The sequence below is a fragment of the Pseudopipra pipra genome, chromosome 17 (assembly GCF_036250125.1).
Source record: "Pseudopipra pipra isolate bDixPip1 chromosome 17, bDixPip1.hap1, whole genome shotgun sequence".
NCBI classification, from domain to species: domain Eukaryota; kingdom Metazoa; phylum Chordata; class Aves; order Passeriformes; family Pipridae; genus Pseudopipra; species Pseudopipra pipra.
The window spans coordinates 15,097,845-15,123,950 of NC_087565.1; the positions used below are offsets into that span (position 1 = coordinate 15,097,845).

Genomic DNA, 26,106 nt, shown 5'->3' on the forward strand with positions numbered 1-26,106 from the left:
CAATAATGTGCTGGCTCCCGAGCTGTCCCCACACATGCTGTTCTCCATAGAAGCAGCACTGACTAGTCTGGCAGCCAAGCAGGCAGGACACAGCAAAACAGAGACCTTCAGGAGAGGGTCCAGGGACTCCCTTGGGGACAGTTCCACAGCAGCTTTTGGGACACTTTCTCTAGCTTCAGACTCAAATAGTTGTCTTATGTGTAGGGCCTAAGAGGGATGTAACATCCATGCTTTAATGTTCCAATTTTAACGCATTTGTAGATATGCCCACTCCGGGTAAGAAGTTTAGGCTTGGAGTTCCCTCCTGAACACAGCAAATACCTGGCTGGGCTTTGTTCAGTAAGATCTCAACCACTTTCAGAATAGAAAAAACCCAAGGCAAATACTACTTAGAAGTTTGACTCATCTTATGACAACAACTTGCAATAAGAATTCCCTTTTATCAACTCTGAAATACTTTTCAGCTTTCATCAAACATCGCTTTCCACTATGACAGTGCATCAGTAAAAAGGCATAAGCAACTTCTGATCTTCACTTTAATTCCAGCTCTGACAGACCTGCACCACAGGTAAGAATTTACCTTTGAAACATTCACCACTCAAGTTTCTCAGTCGACTTCAAACTGGAGAGACAAAACAGTAGCTTAAGCTTTGATCTCTTAGAAGGAGGTTCAGAAAAGATCACTGCAGTGAAACCTGGATGTCTTAATGAAGAGCACTAAACAGGATACACAAGATTGATTGTCAACACATCCTTGATGTAAATACTAGTGCTAAGGTTTAAAATTTATGCACTTTCACAGTGTTCCCTGTCGCAGCAGGCCTAGCTCAGGTGAGTCCCTTGAGAGACTGGTTTCAATTTCTTGGTGTTGCCAGAGCCGACAAATTTCACCCTCCTGAGACTCTGCAGAGCAGTGGGGATAACACAGCTCCTGTGTGCACGTCTGCTCAGGTGACACTGCAGCACCTGTGAGGGCATTGGGCACCCTGCATCTCAGCAGGGGCACGTGCCCCTCTGGCACATGCCTTTATAGGCAATTCATGGTGCAAGACTAAGCTCAGCAGCAAGAAGGTAAGTAGGAGAGAATCAAAACTCAGTTGTCTTCCTTCACAGTATTAAAATGTACAGAAGTTTGGGAAGAGGTCTGGCAGTGCATAGCCCGCAGCCCTATCCCTCTCCAGAAATCCAACAGTTTCTGGGCCTGGGGGACCGATAGCTCCCCCAAGACTGTTTGTCACTTGTCCTTGACAGCAGACTAGCACTTACCTCACTGGTTCTAGTGGAAATCACAAATGCTGTTGCAATAGTGCCTTTTGGATTTCTAAACCAGACTCTGGCAGAGCAGAAGTGAAGCACAGGCCTGAGCACCTGGTCAGGACTTCAGCCATGGGGCTGCTGTTCCTCTTGCCCCTGGCTTCTCCAGGGGACAGACTGCACCCATCTGCACTAAACACAATTAATTAATTCTGCAACAAAATGAAGCAGACAGAATTTCCACTCTCCTAAATATTTTCTTCTCTCCTAAACAAGCCCATCTGCAAATCCTCAAAAAACTTCCACTTGTTTAAAGGCAGCTTATGTCAAACCCTGGTAATCACTTTTCCCTCTCTCTGGGTGGCAGGCTGGCATGGAGACTGGGAAAGAAGGGGAGGATAAACTCAATCTTTCATGAACTGTTCTGGAGAGACCCAGATGAGAATTCACCATTCTCATCCCCAAGTGCAACTACAGCCCTCACAGTATCTGACCGCCTGAATTCTAATCGCCTTTCACAGCGAACAGCAATCATACTTAGCATTGCTCCCCTCCCTTTTAAATCTGCTCTGATGGGAAACACACTGACAACTTTTCACTGCAGAAATTAAAGTGGATTTTTCTTGAACAAGGCCACCCGCCTGCACAGCCTTAATCCTTCCAGCTCACATATGTCCCCGTAACTTGCACTGCTCTGAATCCAATTATGCCTCCTCAATCCATTAAAAAATATTTGAGGCTGTTGTGCAGGTTGCGCTGAGCAAGAGTATCAGCTAAAGAGGCACTAGCAAGCCCTGCTTGATGCCTTCCCTCTGCAGGCGTGCATGGAGTGGGTTATTAGAAAAATTAAATGTCACAGAGTGACTTTCACAAGGCCCAGTGAACTAGTTCCAAACTACAGAAGTCAGGGCTTAGACGACAGGAAAATCCATACAGCAGACAAGACTTGACACAGAGTTATTTGTAAGCGCCTGGCAGTTATTAGTTGTCCATTACAGGCTTTTACAGTTCTCTTGCTCTGGCAACACACACAGCTAGGAACAAGCTCATGGAGCAGCTGGTCTCCCATGCATTACACTGGAAGAGCAGAATAACCCTGAACGAAGTCGTCAGAAGTGTCCACAAATCTAAACTGCACGCACAGATCAATCACCAGAGTACCCAAGGACTCTCACACAGCTGTGAGTGAATCACAAGCTGACAGTGTGTGCCAGGACACTGGCTACGGTTCCACACCGGTACCTGTTGGCCTCCCAGTGCTCCGCACTTTACGAAATTCCATTGTATTCTCCAGACAGACAATCCACATATCACAGAAACCAAGTTCTTCCATTATCATCTTTGCTGATCAGGGTCTGGCAGAGGCTGCACAGGGTCTCCTTGTCCTTTCCAAGCTGGCAGTGCCCAGCAGTTACACCCAGCACTTCCACGGCCATGCTACAGATCCCAGCATCCTGAGCTATACCACAAACTTACACTGCCACTACAGAAGTGGGACAGAAGTAGCAAGCTGGATGCAAAAATAGCAGATGGCAGTTTAGCACTTGCACCTTATAGATGAATTTTTAGGTTTTCCATGACTGCAACACATCAAACAAATTCTGCACGTAACCCTCTTCTGAATACTAAGGTACATGTACATCAATACTTTATCTGAAAGCCAAGCAGACTGCATTTGATCACTAGTTAAACTTACTTTTCTCCACGCGTTCAAGAACATGTAACTTCATAGCACCAAATTCCTGTTGAAGAGGAATTACCAACAAAGTAATTTGGACCCTCTGGAGTCAAGTCTGCCAACTTACACGACTTGGCAATCTGGCTTGTTAACATCCCACATGATTGGAATTTATTTTAGGATCCAATGCCACATGCCGTGAGGTTTTTTTTTTTCCCCTTTTCTTCTTTTCCTTCCCCAAATGACAAGCTAAAGCCCAAGATTCAGAGGTCCTAATTCCATTCCTGTCTCTAAAACGCACACCCTGGGGTCAAGGTCCTTTGCAGAATAAGTAATATTAGTCCTATCAACGGCATCCTGCAAATAATTCTCCTTTTTGAGCCTCTCATTGAAGACTGGAGTAGAAATTAAGAGCCACATTTACTTACTGCTCACAACCAACCCAACATCCCCACCCTCCTGCATGGCACACCAATGGTGAGCTGCACCTGCAGTTAAATCCGGAGGGATTCAGCCTCAGCTCTCGGACAGGTCGGGCACCTCGACGCTAGGGTGCTACACTAGGTACCTTTAACCAGGACTTGTTCTCCCAGGCTAAAAAAAGAGACTTTCCAGAGCCAGCTCTGGCCGGGAGGTGCCAGCTCTCTGCGCTGCGAAATGTCAGCCTTCAGCTTCGTGCCTCGCCCAGGCAATTCCCTTTTCTTTTTCGGAAGAATCTGAACGCCTCCCCAAAGAAGGGGCCCGTGTTCCCCGCTAGGGAACACACTTAGGGAAGCGCCGCTTCCTTCCCTCCAGCACAGGGAGGGATCTCCTTAAGGGCCCGAAGCATCGGGCTAGGCACCCGGCCCCCGACCCTGTCCCCGACCCTGCACGGCCCCCGCAGGGTCGGGGACAGCGGGCTCGGCGCTCCGGGGCTGGCAGGGGGGCAGAGCCCGGCCCCCCGCGGCCCAGGCGACATGCGGGGGAGGATAGAGCAACCCCCCGCACCCCTCCCCACCCCGGAGCCGAGCGGGGCGGCAGCGGGACCCCCCCGCGGCGGCCGAGCAGGTCCCACGGAGGGCTGGGACGCGCGTGGGAAGCGGAAGGGGCGGCGGGCCCGGCAAGCGGCGGAGCAGCAGCAGGAGCGAGGGAGGGAGAGGGCGGCACCCCCGCCCGCAGCCATGCAGGGCCCGGCCCGGCCCCCCGCCCGCGCGGTCACTCACATTGCCTGAGGAGCTCCAGACACAAAGCCATGGGAGACACAAAGAGGGGCGGAGGGGACCGGAGAGACGCGGGGGGCGCGGGGCGGGGGCGCTCGGCCCGGCCTGGGTCCCGCGGAGGGGAGGAAGAGGAGGACGAGCCGCAGGCCGGGGCCGCTCCGGCTGCTCGTGCGGCCGCCGCTGGAGGAGGGAGGAGACGCGCGGAGCCGCCGCCGCACTCACCGCGCCCGCCGCTCCGGCCGCGCGCCCGGGCGGGGCCGCGCATTAAACCCCCGCCCCGCCCCCGCCGCGCGGCCCCGCCCCGCGCGGGTCCCCCCGCCCCGCCGGCCCCGCGGGAGCGCGCTCGGCGCACCGGGACCCGCGGCACCCCCGCGTCCCGCTCGCTGCCGACGGGGCGGGGGTGCCGCTGGCCGCTCCCGCACCGGCGCTGCCGCGGGGGAGCCGGGCGCTGCTGAACAAAGCGGGCGCCGCTCCCACCCCACGCGGAAGCTTTGTCTCCTTGTCGCGTTGACATCTTCCCCGGCGCGGCCCCGGCTCCACCCACGCGCGAACGTGGGTTTGGATGAAAGAGCCCCCGTGTCCCCCCCGCTCCAGCCGCTCCTGCCCCCGGCGCCGGGCGCGGGTGGGACCCGCGTGGCCGGTGGGCGTCTACCCACCCGCCACGCACCTGCTGCAGGATCGCCAGGAGGAGTCCTCCGGGGCAAGGGGACATACATGGAAAGGAAACAGCGGGACGGGGAGGTTTTCCTTGAGGGTGTTTTCCCCTGGTACGAGAGATTTGCTGGTGGAGTTCTGCCCCGATGGGCACGGGGAGGGGGAGTGGAGCCTCACTGGGTGCGGGTGCCGTGCTTGGGGTTGTGCCTTATGCCTCCCCTTGGGCTGCCTGAGCAGGGCTGATGGGGGATGAGGGTGCGGAGGGGAGCGGGGCTGGCACAGCGTGCAGGCTGCGGGAAGAACCTGCCTGGGCAGAGCCACCCCGAGTTGGCACCCTGGGCACAGACGTGCTGGGTGGTGGAGCAGTGTCCAGCTCCATCCCTCCGATCCTGTTCTGAGACACATGGAACTGAGCACCCAGTTCGCCTGGACATGGGGCTGGGGATATTTCTGCAAGACCAGAGCCACGCCATGTAGTGTCTGACTGAGATGGGCAGCTGGTGCCCGCCAGCCCACCATAGTGTGGGCACTGCCCAGCGGCGCTGCCCGCGGGTGCTTGGCCCTGGGCAGGGCTCCTGGCTGTGCGGGGAGCGGTGCTGCCACGTGGCTCCCGCCAGCAGCACGTGTGCCGCCCCGGCTCCTCGCTGCTACCATCACTTCTTGAGTGCTGTGATTTATTGATGACTCCCTGGGTTCCCAGCACTAGGAGAAGGGCTAGTCTGCAGCAAGGAGCAATCAAAGCGCCGTGGGAAACACTACACTGAGCTCACGCGCTGAGCCATCGCCCCCCTCGGCGTTCAGAGACCGAACTGCTGCAGCTTTGCTGCTTCTGCTTTAGGAAGCAGCAGCACAATGGGGCTGAAGGAGGATCTGGTCGCGTCAGCCCTGAGCCTGAGGACCAACAGCCCAGGGCCTCCCCCCTCCGCTGCCTACAGAAGAAAACAAGGAAACTTGTTTTCAGTTCGGGGGCTCCCAGGCAACGAGTGGGGAGCAGCTCAGGATTGAGAGCCCCTCATCCACATGGACTGCGAAGCCCTGAGCCAAACTCTTCCTGAATCCTCAGGAATACCCATGTCATGGCTCAGTAGATGGAAAAGGTAATGGAAGAGCATGAAGGAGAGGAAAAGCAATGCCAAAGGAGAACTACATACAAAGAAACCCATTTGCCTGTGATGTCTGACATCCTGCAAATGCTCCAGGCTGTTTGCATGGCCTCGCTCAACCCCACCCAGCCCAGTTCTCCTGGTACAGGTGTGTGTGCCTCAGCTAAGGCCATCGGTCGCTGCTGCCCCAGTGATGGCACAAGCCCTGTGGCCACAGGGAGCCGCAGAGAGGGGCTGAGCAACGCCGACAGCAGGGACACAAAGCAGCACCTGAGGCTGTCTGGTGTCAGGGCAGCTCTGTGCTCACTTGGCTCACATGGATGGCCAGTGTGTGGGGGTGGCACCAGGCCCCTCGGCCTGAGGAGAGACCTCAGGTGTCTGCGTACATGGAAAATTGCCCCCCACCCAGCTCTCCTCATGGGCAGAGCACTGCACCATGCATGAATTCCTGTTGCTGCCCTTCCAGAGGCCCCAAACGAGCCAAGGCACCCCTTGGTGCTTTGATTTCTTCTCTCCCATGAGCACTACTGACTCCCTTTCCTGCTATCAAGGCTGATAAAAGCAAGCAACAAGAAGGACTTGGCTTTCTGACCATATCAGCAAAGGGAAATGCTGGCAGCTGCCTTTGTTTCTACTCTTTTGTAGATGGTCCCTGCTGGGAGAAGGCAGGCTTGGCCAGGACCTTGGAGCTATGCTCACCTCCCCTGCATCTGTTTGTGCCAGCACAACATCATGTGTGGCTGCAGCTCCCCCCTTCCTGGGGATCTGGGCGAGTGATATTTCTGTGGACTCAAACCCATTGCAACTGTTTTGGGGTGCCAGATATGTGCCTGCAGCAGGCAATGAGCTTGCTGCCTGTGGAAAAGCTGAAATCTGGCAGCAAAGAGCACCAAGCACAGAAAGACAGGGACGATTTGGGTTTGGGGGTGGAGCTGAGAGCGAGGTTGTAGCCACGGTACAGCTTCCTGGGGGAAAGAGAAAAGGGAGTGCTGGCTGGGCACAGGGCGGTGGTGGAGTTTCCATAATAACAAGGAAAAGATTAGAGGTGAAAAATGAACTGGCAAATGTGGAGAAAAACAGCTGTCATAAATTTCTTTGTGTCACACACACATGAATACACTACAGAACATGTGTACGTGTCCTTTTTTCCTTTGCAATGACAGAGCGTGCAACAGAAATCTCTCCCTGGTGTGTGTGCGTGCACATAGAAACACACACACACACAGACACACACTCTCTCCCTCTAATCCCTTTCCTGCTTGTATGTCAGAGAAAGCTATTTCTGGAACGTGAAATCTAGGTCAAAAAGGAGAAAATCTGAAGGGAATGATAAAAGTCCCTCCCAAAGACCATGTGGGGTCAGCGTGGGCCAGTGTGATTAGTGAAGGGGCTGCAGTGGTGCTTCATCCCTCAGCCCTGGACACTCATGTGCAGGTGGAGCAATGGCTCCTGGCCTGGTGTGAGTTCTCTTTGCCTTCACACCGCTGCTTCTTTCCCACACAGAAGAGAAGGCCATGACAGCTGAGAGGAACAAAAATCACCTTCCTACACAGAAACCAAATTCACTGCGCACAGAGGAGAAGGAGGAGGAGGAAGAGCTACACGACTTTCCCGGAAGCCACATGGCTTTCCCAGAAGCTGTGGAAACTCATTCCACAGTGAGACAACCCTTGGAGATTGGGCCAGCACAATGCTGTGACACCGCACAAGTGTGTGCAGGCACTTTGTCCTTCCTCCACTAAGCACGGCCCCGTTGCCCCTGCAAAAGAGCATCAGTGCCAGGGGACCGGGCTGGCACCTGCCTTCTCCTGGGACAAGGCAGGGTTCCCAGCACAGCCATGGGCCTACGAGCCAGCTTTCCAATTTAGTGATAAAAAGGGAAACAAAAGCAACACAAAGAAGACAGGAAGTAGGTGGGAGGCAGAAGGCAGCTATTCTGTCCCAACCTTAGGAGTATTTCTCCTGGTTAGTGCTCTCTTGCCCAGCCTGGGCTTGGCAAAGTTCTGGCATATGGATGGGCCAGAAGATGCATGCAGCCTTGCCCTCCCTGGAAGAGATCTGGACACAGGATAAGGAGCTGGGAACGTGGGCTTTCTGGGATCAGGCTGCCGAATCCCAGGGCAGGATGCTCTGAGTGTGCAGTTACCAGATGGCACACAGAGGACTGGGGAAAGCTCAAGCAGGAACTGGCTTGGTGTTAGCTTTCCCTGCTGTCTTTGCTTTGCTCACCTCTGCTTTCCTGTTTTCCCTGGATATCAAATATTCCACTCTGCATTGCAAGTAGTCTATTAAACAAGCAATTCCCACAGCTGCCTCTACTAAGCAGGAGCCGGGGCTGGGGATCCCTTTATGATGCTCCTGGCCGGCGTGGCTGTCACCACACGCCTGGCAATTAGAGGAATAGGTTCCACTGGGGCTTTTGAATCTCCGGCTGAGCAAGGCACAAAGCTTTGTTTAAGGCTGATCAAGGGCAGCTCATCATCTGTCTCGCTGGCTGTCAAATGGGAGCTAATTGCTTTGTAATCTGCCGGTGACACAGGCATTAATGGGAGGAGCTGTGGCAGAGGTTTGACAGCTGTCAGGGCTCTCCCCTGGCCGTGTTCCCCACACAGACCTCGGGACTGGCACTCTTCTGAAATGGAGCTTGTTGCCCCTCCTGTACCATCCTGCCCTCGGATGGTGCCTGAATCCTTTTGCTTTAAGATCCAACCCCCACCTACCCTCAAGGAGCGAGAAGCCTGTGTCAGCCCCAGCACTGCTGTTGCTGGTGCCTCTTAAGGATGTGTCCTAACAGAGACAAAAGCCAAAACCCCTGTCTGGGAACTGGGCCCATGGTGGTTCCCGTTCCTCTGGGCTGGTGCACAGATTCTGGGTACAGGAGGATGGGATGTAAGCAGGTGAGGGCTCTCAGTTGTTTCACCCCAGAGTCTTGCGTGGAGCCTTGCCATGAGCACCTGCAGGTGATGGTGCATCCACTTCTCTCTGTTGGTCCAGATTGATGCTGCCAAGCTGAGGTACCAACCTGCTGCTTGGGAGGCCCCTCTCCTACACCACTAACCACGTAGATGCACAGATGCAAGGAAAGGGACCTGGGGGTGCTGGTTGACAGCAGCTGAGCACAAGCCAGCATGTGTCCAGGTGAGCGAGAAGGCCAATGACATCCTGGCTTGTACCAGTCCTAATGTGGCCAGCAGAGCAGGGCAGTGACCATCCCCCTGCACTGTGGTCATGCCTCCAATCCTGGGCTCACTTTTTCAGGCCCTTCACGGCAAGAAAGACATTGAGGTGCTGGAGCGTGTCCAGGGAATGGAACGGAGCTGGGGAAGGGTCTGGAGCACAAGTTGCAGCTAAGGGAGCTGTGAGGGCTCATCCAGGAGAAAAGGAGGCTCAGGGGGAACCTTCTCACTCTCTACAACTCTTTGACAGGAGAGGGGAGACAGGTGGGATTCAGTCTCTGCTCCCACGGAGGAAGTGACAGGATGACAGGAAATAGCCTCAAGTTGCACCAGGGGAGGTTTAGATTGAATAATAGGGAAAGTTACTTCATGGAAATGGTGGTCAGGCATTGGAACAGGCTGCCCAAGGCAGAGGTGGAGGCACTACCCCCAGAAATGTGGGTCCCTTCCAATTTAGAATATTCTGTGAACTTCCTATGAATTCTGTGAGCGAGTGTTCAAAAAACATGTGGATGAGGCACTCAGGGACATGGTTTAGTGATGGGCTTGGCAGTGCTGTATTAACATCCTGGGGCAAATACTTGCCTTCCTTGCTTCCCACCTGAGTGCTAAGTGCCTGGGGCAGCACTGGGGAGGGCAGAGCGGTCCTGACAGGGAGTGCAGGCAGCTCCCCCAGTCATCCCGGAGGTGCTGGGTGCTCTGGCCATGCAGGAAGGGGAGGGCTCAGCCCGAGGCACAGCCAGCTCTGGCCAGGCATCTGGGAAAGGGCCCCATGCTGGCGCGGAACTGGGAGCAGCCTACTGGGAGAGATGGCCGGGCTGGAGAGAAACCAGCAGAACACGGTTGCCCACAGCCTCACCCTGACCCCGGGGCATGGAGTCAGTCCTGACTAACACTGCAGGGAGAGGCCAGGCTCTTGTCCAGTATAGTAATTTCTAATCAAGAGATGAGATGAATAATCCTGGCCTCCAGCACCCGGTGGGTGTCTGCAGCCAGGGACAACTGCAATGGCTCAGCACAGGGGTGCTGGGCTCTGGGGCTCAGGAAGGCTCGTTAGTGCCCTGAAACTCAGCAGAAGACCTGTTCTTACCCCACAGCCAGAGATGTTAGGGTCTCACTATCTGTCATGATAGAGTCACAGAGTGGTTTGGGTTGAAAGGGACCTTAAAGCTCACCCAATTCTAAACCTCTGTCCTGGGCAGGGACACTTTCCACTAGACCAAGCCCTGTCCAACCTGGCCTTGAACATTTCCAGGGATGGGGCAGCCACAGCTTCTCTAGGCAACCTGTTCCAGTGCCCCACTAACCTTTGAGTAAAGAACTTTTTCCTAACATTCAATCTAAATCTCTCCTCTTTTAGTTTAAAACCATTTCCCCTTGTCTTATCACTATCTGCCTGTGTAAAAAGTCCCTCTATCTCTTTTTTAATAAGCCCCTTTAGATACTGGAAGGCTACAACGGAGTCTCCATTGATGGTGAGGGGAAAATAGGAGTTGATTTGTCAGACACCTACATGGCTCCTCTGATTCTGTCATGGGAAAGAAAGCAGTTGGAGTCAGTTCAGACAAGGGGTGAACTCCCAGGATCTCACTGTAGACATTTTGAGACTAGTCTCTAGGTAGCAGCCCCAGGGCGGGGTGCACTAGGGTGATGCTGTCTGCCTGTCACCTCTGTCACCCTGCCTGCAGGGGAAGGGTCCTGGGCTCAGATCCAGGCTGCCCGGGCTTCTGGGCAGGGTCAGACCTGCCTGTGGCTCTGCTGGGCAAAATCACAAATCCTGTGGATATGGAGGGGGCAAATTCTCACCATTTATCTTTTTCCCAAGCTCTGATTAGAAAGACTTGTTTCCGGGGGTCCTGCCTGTGCAAGAACCTGCAAAGAAGTTCATGGTGAGCCCCGAAGCCTTGTCACACCTCCACCACTGAGGGATGGAGGCAAACACCTCCTGCCCTCCCTCTTCCCATCAGCCCCAATTCCTTTCTCTGGCTGATGGGGCTGCAGAGACTGGATACAAGCAGACCTTGGGGAAGCCAGTGCAATCTCTGATGGAGTTTTGTTCCCAAGAGTTTCAGAGAGAGGTTAAACCTGCCAACAGCAGCCCGGATTGGAGCAACGAGAGATGCATTGTGGTGAGGAGAAGGAGGAGGATGGAAGCTATTCCTAGTGTAGGGCAGCAGGGCTGCTGCCTGTGCTGCAGGTTCCCTTGCCCTCACAACCCTGGAGGGGTTAGGGCACAGAGGGAGGCCAGTGCTTCTGGGCAAGGTGGGGGTCCCAGAAGAGGGTCCAGCTGCAGCACTCAGGCTCAGGTATGGCTTGACTGAACAAAGGTATGGAGCTCTCGTGGACCTCTACAGGCTGTGCCAGCCATGCCAGACAGATCCCAGCATGGAGTCATTGAATGGTTTGGGTTGGAAGGGACCTCAAAGATCATTCAGTCACATCCCCCTGCCATGGGTGGGGACACCTTCCACCAGACCAGGTTGCTCCAAGCCCTGTCCAACCTGGCCTTGAACACTTCCCAGCATAGGGCAGCTACAGCTTCTCTGGGCAACCTGTGCCAGGGCCTCCCCACCCTCACATTGTGATATTTCTTTCCAGTATCCCATCTAACCCTGCCCTCTGGCAGTGGGAAGTCATTGCCCCTTGCCCGATCCCTCCAGGCCCTTGTCCCAAGTCCCTCTCCAGCTCCCTTGCAGCCCCCTTAGGCACTGGAAGGTGCTCTAAGGTCTCCCTGAAGCCTTCTTTTCTCTGGGCAGAACACCCCCAGCTCTCCCAGCCTGGCTCCAGAACAGAGGTGCTCCAGCCCTTTGGAGCATCTCCGTGGCCTTTTCTGGACTTGCTCCAACAGTTCCATGTCCTTCTGATGTTGGGGACCCCAGAGCTGGAGGCAGCCCTGCTCCTGGCGTCTCATGAGAGCAGAGTAGAGGGGGGGAAGAAGTCCCTCCCTTGACCTGCTGCTGACACTTCTTTTGATGCAGAACCCGGAGCCTGTGTGTCATTCCAGGACCCGCAAACAGCTGTTGGCCACCTTCTCCAGCACAGAGCAAGCCCCCATAAGCCCATAGAAGTCACAGACAGCCATGGCTGGGGATGCAGGAACCTGAGCTCAGTGCCTCGCATGCTCGACAGCTCCCAGGCGGCCAACAGCAGCGTCCTCTGTCCCTTCTCCCCCCCGGCCTCCGCCCCGTCCCCTGGTCCCTCATTGTGACCGGCACTCACTGCTGTTGGTGGGCAGGGTCCTGCTGCCGCTGAGGCTGCCCGTCTGGGGCGGGGAGATGGAGCGGACGGAGCCCGTGTCCTCCTCCTGGGAGCAGCCCGCCTGGATGGCGCGGAGGTAGCTGTGGCTCCGGGATCGGAAGTAGCTGGGCAGAGGCAGGTCCAGCACCTCCGCAGCCGCCGACTCGGCTTCGCTGTAGGTCGGGTCGCAGACCGCCTCGTACTGCTCCCCCAGCTCCGGCTCGGGTGCCTGCACGGGAAGAGGGGCGGCCTCAGTCAGCCCCTGCCTGCGGGCCGCCCTTCTCTTCCCTCCTGCTCCTCGCCCTGCTGCCACTCCTGCGTGGTCCTGCTCGTGGCAGGTACCGCGGGAGGTGCAGTGGTTGGTGCTGCTGGGGTGCAAGGTGCCCGGGCTCTCTGCTGCAAGAGGGAAGAGGAGGCCCTCCTTGGAGGCGAGAGCGTCCCTGCTTGTGGAGTAGGAGAGACTTACCGCAGCAGTGCTTGTGAAACATCCCCCAGCCCCTGATGGTGAGGCTGAGAGCACGTGAGGCTAAAATCCTAGTCCAGCATCTGCCAGGTCCCCCTGTCCCAGCACAGGTGGGAGACCCCACCAGGGCAGGCAAGCTCCTGATGGGGGGAGATGGGGAGAGAGAAAGGAGGAGGTGTGGGCTGGGGGACAGCCCCCACCCTTGCCCAGGGACAGGCTGCCTGGGCTGGGTCTGGGTGGCACCTCAGAACCCATCCCAGCCTCATCTGCAGTGAGGGCCAGGAGAGGGCTCAGCAGCCAACTGCAGTAGACTGGGCAGGGGCAATTCTGCCACTGCCCCCACCTCCCTCCCCAATGCCCCAGCCCTGCCCATGGCAGTAGCTGGGCAAACTTGGACTTGCAAGAAGCTCAGCCAGATCAAACCAGAGCCAGGCCAGAGCAGACTATTCTGAAATACAGGTGAGAGATGCTAAGACTGGCCCTGTTGCCCACTTCTATCTCTCCTGACCCTTTCTTTCTCCTGACACTCAAGGACATTGATCCTGCCCAGCTTTGGCATCTGAGCTCCATAGCTCAAGAAGTGCATCTGCTTCCCCTCTAAAACTGAAGTCCCTAAGCCCCTGCTGGGTCCAGGACCAAGCTCTCCATCTGCCCTGCAGTGCCTGCTGCCTCCTTCTCCTCCTCTTTTCCTCTTCCTCCTGCTGCTGGCCTGGGCATGGGCTGACTCCAGAAGCTGCCTCACACCCCACCGTGGGTGTCCCCACTGACCCGAGAAAGCTCCATGAGGAAGGATGAGGGAAACGCCAGCGGGACAATACCTGCTCTCCATGGGTAAATATCTGAGGGATAAGTGAGGGGGGTCCAAACATCTGGAAGAAAGAGTTGGAGAAGGTTAAAGGCCAAGAACAAGGGAGCCCCTCACACAGACACTCACTGCACAGGGACTGAGGACAAGGGGAGCGGGTGGCCCGTCCCCTGGGGCCACCAATGCTGACACTTCAGTACAAACTTCAGAGCTCATAAGCTGCCGAGTGAGGTGTCTCACAGGCCCCTCAAACAGTGGCATGGACACAGCACAGCAAAGCTCCACAGGACATCTCAACCATAGGAGAAGCTGCTGCCATCTTCAGCCTGCTGTATGCACCATATATCCATGTATATACACAGGGGACACTGTAGACACACAGTGCTGGGACACCCCTTGGCACACATGGACAGCTAGGCAAGGTGTGGCTCCCAGTGAGCACCTCTGGGAAGCCCCCAGCATGGCCAGGAGCAGCAATGGGCCTCTGCAGCCCACAGAGCCAGTGTGCTCCATGCATGCTCCACATCAGGGAAACCGTCCTTCACCCTCACGGGGCTGGACTGGCCACCTCGCTGCTGTCTCTGCTGACCCCGAGCCAGAAGAAGCCACACAAGCTGCACTGCCTTCCCACCACAGCAAAGCTACGGCACACATTTGGCATGCGGACAGACCCCTGAGAGACAATGCACTGCCCGTGGGGAGAAATGCCACTTCCTCCTCCTCTGCTTCTCTAGTCTGCAGAGCACATCCACTTCTGGGCTCTGCCCTGCGTGACCTACCCTGCTCATGCCCAAGATGACCCATCTTGGGAAGAATCCAGGTTCAAAGTGTACCTGAGGGAAGAGGCTTGGCTCTGGGGGATAGTCTGGCCTGTCTACGCAGTGGGGCTTGGCAGTTTTGGGGTCACCAGCTGGCTCTCTTTGGCCACCTTGGTGTGATGGGGGATGCTGACATGCACACCTGGTGAATCCCTGACTGCCAGAGGTCTGCAAGGTGGAGCCGAGTGGGGACAAAACCAAGCAGAGGGGACTTGTCTGTCATAGCAGGGGATACTTCGGTCTGGCTGGACAAACAAGAAAGGTGTTGGAGGTCACACAAAGGTGAGGGCAGGGGTGGAACTGCCTCTGGCACTGACACTAGTGGCTGAAACAGCTCCATCCTGGATCAACAGACATGCAGTTCATAGGAGGTCTCTCAATCCCAACCAGCTGGAGCTGAACTCTCTGGGATTTGGAGGACAATGGCAGAGTGCATGTGATGGCTGCAGCACCACGTCTGAGCAGTTGCTGTGGCAGTTGGTGTGCCCCCAGCATCCCAGTGCCACCAGTCTGTCTCTGAGGTGGCTGCCTGGGCAGCTCCTGCTGTGTCATGGGCTTCTCAGACCATTCAGCTCCAAGACCCTTTTGATGATTCCATGGGGTGCAGCACTCAACTGACTCGACTGCAGAACAGAAGCTCTAGACATGGATAGAGCATAGATCCGTTGTCTTCTGCAGAGACCTGGCTTCAGGCACGGACCGACATGCAAAGGACAAGGACACGATGGTCCTGATGCCCTCTGTGCACTGAGACACGCAGCAATTGCTGCTGCTGCACAAGGGACGAGACTGACCACAGGGAACAGGTTTGCCCAGCAATGCCCTGTGCTCCTCCCAAGCTCTCCTCCAAGGGCTCCAACTGCTCTGGGACAGCAGGAGGTACCAGCCATGGGGCCAGAGGGGCTGGGCTGGGCCAGAGGAGGCCTCAGAGCCCCACACAGCTGGCACAGGGGAACACTGGCAGGACATACACTGCTCAGCCCCCCTCATCCCTGGGTCCCTGGTGCCCAGCCCACTGCTGCAACCCCTCCTCGTGCTGCCGCCTGTGGTCACTGCACACAGGCAGGGCAGGCCCGTGTGGGCATATGTTCCCAGCAGACAAGCATGAACAGAGATGGGGCATGACAGAGGCCCAGGGTGATAGCGGACCCGCTGGGTGAAGCCTGTGGAGCCATTCCTGCCCTGGGACCTTCACCCGCACACTGAAAGGGCTGAGATAAGCACATGGGACCTCTGCAAAGGCTTGTCCTGGCATGAGTTATCTCGTGGCCTGTGAGGCAGCTGTCTTAGAGCCACCTGAGCCAGGAAGAGCTCCAGAGTAATCCCAAGACCATTGTGTAGGGAGTTAAACCCAGTTTGCACCAACTGCATTCCAGACACTGGGATCAGGGCATGAGTCCACCCTGTGACAAGGGGTTTGCCACCCACTACCGGCACCTCACAGGCATCCTCGGCTTTGCCAATCCCATGGGGTCCAGGAATATCCAAGAGAGACATCCCCAGCTAGCTAGGAGTTCAGCATCATGAATTAAAAGCACCTTGTTCCCGGGTCCAGTCTGCTGTATGAGGGATGAGGTCCTGAGCTGAGCAGGGTCACTGTCCCTGGTGACCCAGTGCTGCAGTGTCCCAGGCTGGACAGTAGCAGGTGAGGTTGGCCCAGGCTCTGTACCCACCCACTGGGCATGAGGGGTTTGCAGCAGGGTTGGACAGACTTGCAGGTGGCTTCTAGGGGGTGACACGGTGGAACCCTGCACCTGGAGCAGCCCTGAGCTTGATCCAGTGCTGTGGAGCACTGCTCTGGGCTTCCATACCTGTGGCAGAACAACTTTGGCTGCACCAGCAGTGTGAGAGGAGGCAAAGCTGGAGGGAGGAGGTCTAATATGAATCATGATTAAGTAGGTGGCCTTGACACTTTGGTAAAGCTGCCAGGGAACAGCCTGTGCAGTTCCTGGAGTGCAGCCAGTGCCTTGTTTTGAAGGGGGAAGAAGATGATGTTCCCTCTGCCCTGAGCTGGCCTCTCTTGCCGGGCTGTGCTGGCAGAGCCGGTCAGCACTTCAGCACCTCACCTGGTTGATGCAGCTGGACTCATTGACGCTGTCAGAGATCTGGTTGTATTCTTCCTCCCAGGTTGGGAACTTCGGAGGTAGGAGGATCTCGACAGAGTCCAGGCGGTCCAGGCTCCTGCCAGCAGAGAGGGAGGATGTGAGGGGTGACCCCATAGTGGGGGCAGTGCTGGGGCTATGCTGGAGCAGAGCCAGACCACTCCTGCCCATGGCCAGATCACCCCTGCCCACGGCCCCTCTGCCAGGCACTGGCACTGTGCAGCACGGAGACAATGCTGGGTACCACGTCCACTGCTTGGTCCCTGGAGTAGAAGGAAATGCTTCCTCACCTTGCCAGCCCCTGGAATAGCCTGGCACACAGGTGAAGGGTTGTTGGGTGCAGCAGAAGGAGAGGGGACAAGATTTTGGGTCCCACTGACCCCAGGAATGCACTGCAGGATGCCAGGTTAGTCCAGCTGAACTCCAAGGAGCACATAGGATCTGTGCCAGCCTCCAGAGTCACAGCACTGCCTGGACTGGTGGGAAGGGAGTGAGAGGTGGGATGAGAAATGACTTTTAAATGATGTTTTGTGGATTTTGCAACTGGAAACTTCTGCAAGATATATACATACATATATATATACACACACATATATCTATATAGATACATAGATATATAGATATATAAAAATTTGTGTAGAGGAACCCAAAAAATTATCTGGAAGAAGTCCAAGGGGAGCCAGCCTGGAATGACAGTGATGCAGTAGCAGGGGGGCAGTATTTCCAGAGCACCTTTGCTGCAGACTCTGGGAGAAAGTCTGTCCCCATGTCCTGGGGCTTGTTGGCAGCCTCTGTGCAGGAGAACAGGGATGTCACTGAGCACGACCCAATGCAGACCTCAGCTATGGTCTCAGCTCAGATCCAGGCACACAGAGGCTGGAGGGATATGGAGGGATGCAGGAGGAAGAGGAGGGATGTGGGAAGGATGGACTCGCCTGTTCATCTCTTCCACCACGAGACCCTGTGTGTAGGGTCCTTGTCACTGACTGGGTGGACACGGTGTAGGACATGGTCAGCGATGCTAACCCGGGAGATCTATGGGGATTTTCCTGTTGGAATTTCCTGGAATGGCCTCTGGTCCTGACAGAGGCCCCGTGTAGTGCTTCTTCCCCCCCATCTGTCACAGCTGTGGGTGCAGAGGTCTATCTGTCACTTGCCTGGGGGACAGCGAAGCTGAGGGCAGGGCAGAGCCCTGTGCAGCATCTGGGCCTCCCACAGCACAGTCTCCATCCTGGAGTGGGATGAGAGAGTGAGCCCTCCCTTCTGCCAGGGAAGATGAAGGAGACACCCAGTCCCTGGGACCCACTGAGCAGCCCAAAGGCCATGTGAAGCCCTAAGCCTTGTGCTCTCCGCTGACTGACAGGTTTCCCTCATGCTGACAATCTCTTGTCTGTGAGCTCACACGGTAAGCCAGCGGTGCCCTGGAGTGGGCAGCATCCCTCCCTGTGCTACTCCACTGCCCTTCACCCTGCCCTGCCCTTGCAGCCTGCCCGCGGGGAAACTGAGTCACAGAGAGCGGCCAACAGGCCTTGGAGGGGCAGAGGCCCTCGCAGAGGCACGGATCGTAGCTCCTTGCTCTGTGCCTTGCCCTGGCTCTGGGTGTCTCTGTGGCCCCCCTCGTGCCAGCCACATTCCGGTGTTCCCTGGCTGGTGGAGCCCGGGGCTCCCCGACGGGCGGCGAGGGCCGGTCACCAGGTGGCGGCCGCGCTCCGCTCCAGCCCCGGCTCCAGCCCCGGCCCCAGCTCCGGCTCCAGCTCTGGCTCCGTCCCGGGCAGGGCCCCGCTGCAGAGCCCCCTTCGCCCCTCAGGGTCCTGCCTCCGGCAGAGCTCCAGCCGGGACGAACCCTGACCGGAGCCCCCTGGGGCCCCCCGCTTCCCACAGCCACATCCCTGCGGCCCCGACCCCCTGCGCTCCCCAGACCTTTCCCAGCACTGTCCCGTGCTCCAGCTGAGCCCAGCGCTCAAGGCAGCTCAGATCCCGATGGACATGGTCGGGATGGGCAATGAGGAACCCCAGCCTCTCTACGTAGGTATTTTGCACCAGAGACCCCATGACCCCTCTCTGCTCCTCTGAGGCTGACGGGAAGGCTGGGAATAGGGATGGATCTACAGCAGGCATTTCTAAGGCTCCCCACAGTTAATTTTGTCACCGTCTCTCAGAAGAAAGCAGCATCTGATCTCAATCTGAAGCCTCCATGAGGGTTCCCCACACTGCCTGCACCCAGCTTCCCTCTGCCTGCTGAGCCTCAGGAGTTCATATGCGATGGTTCCTGCTTCCTCTTGCCCCTCCGTACCACTCACACCCTCCAAAGCTGCAACATCCAAAACACTGACAGTCTCCAGGTGCCTTGTCCTGGGAAGTGGAGCAGCTGGTGAGGACACAGCACAGCATCACCACTGGTCATGGGCCACACACCTCCCGTCCTGCAGCCCCTTCTGGCCCAGCAAAACTTGTGCCGTGTTCCCCTGGCTCTCCTGTGTGGCTGGCTCAAATCACTGTGGGTCTTCCTCCCTCAGCACCTGGTGCCTAACCTCTCAGCTCTTCTCTCCTGGCCTCAGGATATCACCCAGCCCAGTGTGCCAACTTTCTGGCTGGTCACAGGGTCCTTGGGACACCTGTGGAGTAAAGCCACTGGGCTGTGTGCCAAGTGTCCTGAGCCATGCTGGGTCAGCAGCTTTTATGTCCAAGTGGCATCATGAGGTTGGGATCTCTGTACTCCCCCAGAGGAGAAGATGCTTGGAGAGGAAATCCCCACAGCTCCAATCAGAAGAGTGCTCTCCCCATCACTGAGCAGACAGGGACCTGGAGCAGCTCCTAATGCCAGGGCTATCTGGAGTCACCAGGATGGGGAGCTCTCTCCATTCCTCTGCCACATCTCCTCCTGTCCCACTTTTCTCTTCATGTCTCTGCCCCTGCCTGAGCTGGGGTGCAGGAGCCCTGCTGGGCTCTGATCCCCACTTGGAGCCTCTGTGGGGTGCTGCTGCTGGCCAGACCCCAAGGCCTGCTCCAGGGGTGGCCCTGGGAACCCATGCAGAGCTCCTGGAGGAGCTCCAGCGTTACCTTTGTGTGGTGCTCTGCTCACTCAGGGACTGTTGGGTGGCCTTGAGGTAACTCTGCCTCCGAGCTGCAGTTTTTGGGGATGGTTTGGGGCTGTTTTCTGAGTCTTCACTATCATCATCCCCCATGGCTTTGATGTAACTCCCGCTCCGCATGCGCCGGCACGGGATCTCGCTGTCCTTGTCCCTGGACAGCGTGTTGTTCCACTCCCCCTGAGGCACCTACAAGAGGAAGGAGAGCATAAGCAGATGTGAGGGATGGCACCTCTGGGACCAAAGGGATCATGGGAACTTGGGGGGATTGCTGGACTTTCCACTGGAGTGCAGTGGGAATGGGCAACATAACTCCTTTACAATCCTCCCTTACCACTTCATGCCAGGCAGCCCTGGGTTTGGTGGCTTCTGTTTCAGCACATCACAGCCATTCCCCCTGCTGCAGCAGACCACCTCCACCCCAGACATGCTCACACAGCCAGTACAAGCTGCACAATGCCAGATGTAAGGGGGAGGGAGGAGGGAGTCTCACCAGGCCTGTGTGGGGCATTGGGACAGAAGCAGTCATGGGTGTTCATCATACAGACCATGTCACTGAACATAAAAGTGCTGTTGTAGAGCAGGGCTTGTGAGTCAGAGCCCAGACGGGTTCTAACACCCTTTTAGATTTCTGAGTTGAATGTGACTCTGAGTGGCTGAAATTAATTTCTGAAGCCAAGTCAGGCTCTCACAAGTCCCTCTGGAGCAGCCCAGGCACACAGACCTTGTGCTGGCCTCTCTGCACAAAGATGAGCAGCACCTTCAGCAAGAGAATCGCTTCTAACTCTACTAAGATGGCAACTGCACAATTAATTCAAGGCAGACACGGTCGCTTGATCCCTCACTAGAGATGGGTGAGCTGATGGTCCCACTGGAGGCTTGAAGCACTGAACAACCACAGTAACCAACACCCCACCTGCCCATCCTGTGAAGGGTTTGTGTGGGGGAATGGAGACAGAGCCAAGGTGCCCAGAACGGACCAGGACAAGAGCCACACATGGTGTGGGACAGGTAAGGAGAAAGACGCGGAAGCTCGAGTTGCCAGGAGCAAGCCTTGGCTTTGTGGCTTGCTCAGATTGCAGCTGGCCTTTGTCCTGCCCTTGAGAGATGTGGCCAGGGAGAAGCAAGGACAGATGTGAAGATGCAGCAATGTCCATGCCATGCTGATCCCAGGGAGTCTGCCCCAGGGAGCAGCAGGTGGGTGGGTGCCATGGGAAGCAGCAATGGGTCTTGTGCTGAGCACACCTCATGCTGCTGAGGAACATCCACATTGGCTGTGCTGGATGGAGCTGCTGGATCTGCTCAGATCCCCAGGGAGCAATGGGATTAAGCAGTCGGTGTTCATACAGTGCTCTGGGGATGCAGAGTTGTGCTGCAGCTGTGATGAGCCAGAGCTGTTAAATGCTGCGTGGTGCCTTTTCCCACCCCTGTTCATAGCAGGTATGTTCTGTGGGAGCCAGAGCCAGTCTGAGGATCTGTCTGATGCTGTTGGGGTGCAGCATCTTCAGGTGAGGTTTAGATCCTCAGGTAGTGGCTGCTCGTGGTCCTGAGAGCACCTGGGCTGTGTCCAGGCTCAATCCACACACAACAGCTCAGCTCACACCAAGAGCTCTCTTGTGCCCGAAGAAGCAGGGCCTCAGCCCATGTCCTGCCATCCTGCTGCCTCCTCTGTGTGTCCAGGAGAAGGCAAGGTGTGGAACAAAGCCCAAACAGCCTGTGGGTGATGGGGCTCCTGTCAGGAGTGTGCCCATGACGCAGCACTGGGATTATTGGGGGGCATGGAACACCGGCTGATGCCGGTGTGTGAGATCCAGGTGGGGTCTAATGGAGAGTGAGTCTTCCACATGAGACCCACACCCGGCCAGGCCTCCCTGGCCCCACTTGCTGCTGGTGAGGGTTTTCCCATCTCTTTCCACCCTGCCTCCTGCAATCTTTGTGCTTGGCCGTAGCTCCCAGGCTGGCTGCTTGCATGAGTGTCCAGCTCAGGGGCTGCGGGTGTTTCCATCAGGTTCCTACAAATGTAAGAGCCCAGAGCCCTTTCCCAGCTGGGTGTGAGCCCTGCCTCTGCCCCAGCCTCTGTCCATACTGGTGGCCTTGAGGCCAGCCAGGAGGGACTGCACTGGCTCCAGCTAAGTCCTGCCATGAGAGGGATCCCAACAGGTTACTGGGATGTCTGGCTCTGTTCCTAAAGGAGACAAGGGCCCTGAGAAAGCACTTTTATACCCATCACCTTGCTGTCAGGTCTGACTGGAGACTGCGTTTTGCTGTTTGCCTTTTCCTCGGGGTGAGCTGCAGCTCCTGCCTGCGGGGGTCTCGGACTAGCACGAGGCTGGGGCGTGGGCAGGCGGGCCTGGCCTGGCGGAGGAGGCAGAGTGTGCCAGCAGCTGGGTTGCTCAGCAGAGCAGGGACTGCACGGCCGTGCAGGGGCAAACGCTGGATGGTGTGGGGCAGTGAGGGGAGCTGGGCTCAGCCCAGGACAGTGGGGATGTTAAGAGCTCAGGCTACTGTGGCTGCTCCAGTGCCACTGCTCAAGGGCAGGGCCAGGGGCTGCTCAGTTCCGCCATGGCTGGTGCATTTGCCTCCTGGCCTCTGGCCCTGTTGGCTCTCTCGGCAAAGCTGCACAAAAGAGTTTCAATGTGTCTCTGCTGGTGCAGCCTGTGAGCCAGGCAGCCCCCAGCACTGCCTGCCCTGTACAGACCCTGTCCCTGTCCTAGGGACAGCCTCCCCGTGGCATCGTGACAGCCTGCTGGTCCTCACCAAGCTGCCTATTTCTCCTTTCCCTGCCTCTCTGTTGTTTTTCACTTTGGCAAGACAGCAAGACACAGCTGTCAGGGGGCTCCACATTCCAGTTCAGCAGTCAAAGGGAAGGAAGATGCTTGGCAGGACACCCTCTGAAGCCACTACCCTAGTCTGGATTGTGTCCCACCTCTGCCTGCATACAGAGTCCAGGAGGAGCTCTTGCTCCTGAGGGACAGAGTGCTGGACAAATGTTTCATAAGTGTCACACCTGAAAAGACAAGCAGGTGCCCTTGTGGACCTCCAAAAGCAGTATAGGTACTTGAGGTGCTCTTCAGGGTCTTTTGGGGTGCTTCTCTGCACTGTCAGGCCCCTGAGGATGTAAGGAGCCTGTCCCACAGTCTGAAGCTCTGCGATGGGGGTGATGAGCCCAAAGCAGCTCCTGTGGTCAAGGACAGACCTTGACAGTGGTCAGTGAGGCCCCTTGATGGCAGCGGCATTCCTGGCAGGTGAGACTCCAGGCTCTGAGCACAGCTCATGTGTCACAAACAGGACCAAGTGGACCTGAAGGCACCCAGGCCTGGCCCAGAGCAGCTCAGGAGGCTCCTCACTGGCAGTAGGACTCTGCTGCCCTTCTTGCTGCTCTCCCAGGTGTGGGTTTGGTTTTGCCCATGGTGTTCTGGCTGGTGTGGAGGGCGTGGATATAAGAGCACTTGTCAAGAGCACTTGTGGAGGCTTGGGGATACACCTGCCCTGAGGCTGCATGGAGGTAAAGAGCAGGCAGCAGAGGTGGTCTTCCAGGCTGCAGGATGTGGATCTTTCTGCCCAGTCGTGGTCTGTGTGGTGCCATGCGGTGCATGTGGGATTCAGGCATGTGTCCATCCCTGGAACTGGGGTTCACTGCTGCCACAATGCTGAATGTCACAAACCAGCAGCACTGTCTGGCTCTGCTGCTCTCCTGCCATGAGCAGAGCATGGAGGGAAAAGGGAAGGGGTCACATGGGCATCCCCCAAAAGAGAGGGGAGTGGAGGGAAGGGGAAGGCTCCACTCCTGGGCTCTGGACAGGGGTGCAGAAGCTGCACCGCTCCCACAGTTTCTGGAGGAAGAAACTTGCAGAGCAAACAGCGTTTCCATTCACACATGTGCCAGCTCTGACATGCAGCTCAGCCCCGCCACACATGGACATGCACCACCCAGGAGCGCTCTGCCAAGCTTGAGGGCTGGACACAGCGGGCAGGGACGCACGGGCCATGCACAGGCTGCACTGAGGTGGGCACACTGCTGCTCCCTCCAGGGCCGCCTCCCTCGGGGTCAGCCGTGGACTCAGCCACATCCTTGAGAAAGCAAACCAGAGCCCTTGGGCCTCGGCTGTCCTTCTGGCAGGGCACCCTCTAGGAAGGACCTGGGCTGGATTCCTGCTCCATGGCAGCTAGGTGGGGCTGGCAGGAGGCTGCAAGCATCCACTGAGTGGCTGGCACTGAACAGGCCACCCAGTCTGGATTATGAACTATTTTTGGGGGTCCTGGGGCCTAAGGAAGTTCTGGTGTGGTGTGACTGTAAACTAATCTGGATGATGCATGAGGTTAATGGTGACTGTCCCCTGGGAGCCCTCACACTGCCTGTCCCTTTGGTATGATCCTGGGATCCACAGCTTTTGCTCACCCCTGCCTGGGTCATCTCCCACTCCAAGGAGCTTCCTAGCCATAGGGATCCTGACCCCTCAGCCTCTTTCCTTGTGCTGCCAGCCACATGTGGGGCCCATGGAGATGGGGGAATAGGGCATGGAGAACACAGTCTCCCTCCTTGGGGACTCTGCTCTAAGGATAGAGCTGTGTCACCTGCGGGACTGATCCCAAGAAACCCCTGATGACGATGGGACAGGGCTGGACCTCGAGCTGGATGATTACCATCTCTCATGTCTGGGTATGGGGATGGGCCTGGAAACATCACATGAATCCCCAGTAGTCCCCAGTGAAGCCCAAGACTACCCAGAGTCTGCAAATGGGGTAGGAGAGGTGAATAGGCTGAGGGGCTTGCCCAACCTGGAGGCTGGGGTGTCCTGTTTGTCCTCATCCCACTCCTCCTGCCCTCCCTCATGTCCCTTTACCTCTGGGACCCACCAGGCATTTCTGCCTGGCAGCAGCCCCATCCACAACAGGGCAGGGCCCCTGTGCTCCCCAGGCACTGGGCAGGCAAATCCCTGTGGTTCCTCCCTGTGGCACATGCAGGGAGTGGGCTTGTCCTGTCCCCAGGTGGAGCATGGCCTTGCAAAAGGATGTTTCCCACACACCAGCTGCAGACATGACTTCTCCATTACCAGTGTAGCCCCTTTCCCGTGCTGAGGAGAGGTCTGGATACAATCACCCCATGCTACCATGAGGTTCCTGAGCCCTGTGCCCTGATCTCTGTGGCTCACATGGGTACAAGATCAGCCTGAGCACCTGTGACCTGTCAGCTTGCGGGGGCACCGAACATCGTGTTTTCTGGGTGCCAGGAGTCTTGGCTTTGCTCTAGTGAGATGCTGTTGGCCGCAGGGGCTGCCCCAGGCACTCGGGAGGTTGGTTGCACCCTGGTGTCCCCCAGTGCCCCTACAGCCATGGCAGTCATGGCTGTTGGCTGCTCACTACCCACTCCAAGTCCGGTGGCACAGGCTACTGCCCCTGTCTGATGGTCCCAGGAGGGTCAGGGTCAGGGTGGGAGGGAGCTGGGCAAAAGCTTCCCCTCAATACAAGATCCCTACCTGGGTGCTGCCTGCGTCGGTCGGCCCGGGGCTGAGGGGCTGGTCCCACTTCTGTGGGGGCTCGCTCGGCTGCAGCGGGGCACCCGTGTCCTCCCAGCTGAGTGGTGGGGCTGCCCAGCTGCTGGCTGGGCTCGTGCCACCCAGCTGTGCCCACAGCCCTGCGTCAGGCTGTCGAGAAACGGAGGCTCATTATATGGGGGGGAAGGATGGCCAGGGCAGCCTCACATCCCCAGCTGGGGCCAGACTCCGAGAGGCAAGGGGCTGTCGGAGCTGCCTGATGGGCTCTGCGCTGCAGGCCGAGGGGAACAGGGTCCGTAGAGAGTATGGCTGCAGCTCTTTGACCTCAAACACTTAACTGGAAAGAGGGGGCAAAGAAAAAGAAACCAGGCCAAGACCATTTTTCCTGATGATGTTCCTGATAAGTTCAGTCCCTTGGAAGTTTGATTTGCAGCCGTGGCCAGAACAGTATTGGAAACAGAGTGTGCTTCAATAACTCACTGGTCTTTAAAGCTTGTAAGCTTGCTGGGCATAATCAGGGGAGCCCATGGCACCTCTTCATTAAAGGGATGCTGGAGATTTACATACACAGATTGGTCCCCTCCTCCCCCCATCCAGGTCTGGCTTATTTGTCTTCATTCCTCTCTCTAGGGCACAACCAGGTTCATGTCGTTCAAGCACCGCTTTTGGAATCTGCCACAGTGACCTGGAGCTGTTGGTGATGGGGTTTCAAACCAGCATTAGCCATGCAGGCCACGGCCATGCAAGCTGGGGGCTGGCATTGCCCCCCTGCCCCCAGCCCTGCTCCGCGTGGGCGAGTGAGGCAGCGGTCGGTCCTACCAGCACTCCGGGGAAGCTGGGCAGAGTGGGGCTTACTGGGCACGCCGGCACGTCCTTGTGATGCGTGGATATAAGGGGTAAGTGTTAGTTATTGCTGGGGATCTTCAGCCCGTGGGGTGGTGGAGCAGGAGTCTCCATGGGAGTGGGGCTGGAGCTTGGGGAGCTGTGTCCAAGTGAGGTGTGAGACACGGCCGCTCAGCATGTCCAGCTGCAC

At 57.0% G+C, this 26,106-nt stretch overlaps 1 protein-coding gene across 9 annotated transcripts in view; it reads right to left on the reverse strand.

Annotated features, from left to right (window-relative positions):
- The window catches only part of DLGAP4 (DLG associated protein 4), a 149,137-nt gene that overhangs the window by 35,680 nt on the left and 87,351 nt on the right, over positions 1-26,106 (reverse strand). For 3 of the 9 annotated variants that reach the window (XM_064674430.1, XM_064674431.1, XM_064674429.1), the window contains exons 4-8: positions 25,056-25,223; positions 19,550-19,767; positions 16,454-16,568; positions 13,583-13,633; positions 12,284-12,530 (exon numbers count right to left, since the gene is read on the reverse strand). In XM_064674430.1, the coding sequence (XP_064530500.1) occupies positions 12,284-12,530; positions 13,583-13,633; positions 16,454-16,568; positions 19,550-19,767; positions 25,056-25,223 (799 nt within the window). Of the gene's footprint in view, positions 1-4,134; positions 4,661-12,283; positions 12,531-13,582; positions 13,634-16,453; positions 16,569-19,549; positions 19,768-25,055; positions 25,224-25,892; positions 25,947-26,106 lie in introns of those variants that run through there. The other 6 variants (XM_064674433.1, XM_064674432.1, XM_064674435.1 and 3 more) reach the window with 6 other exon arrangements.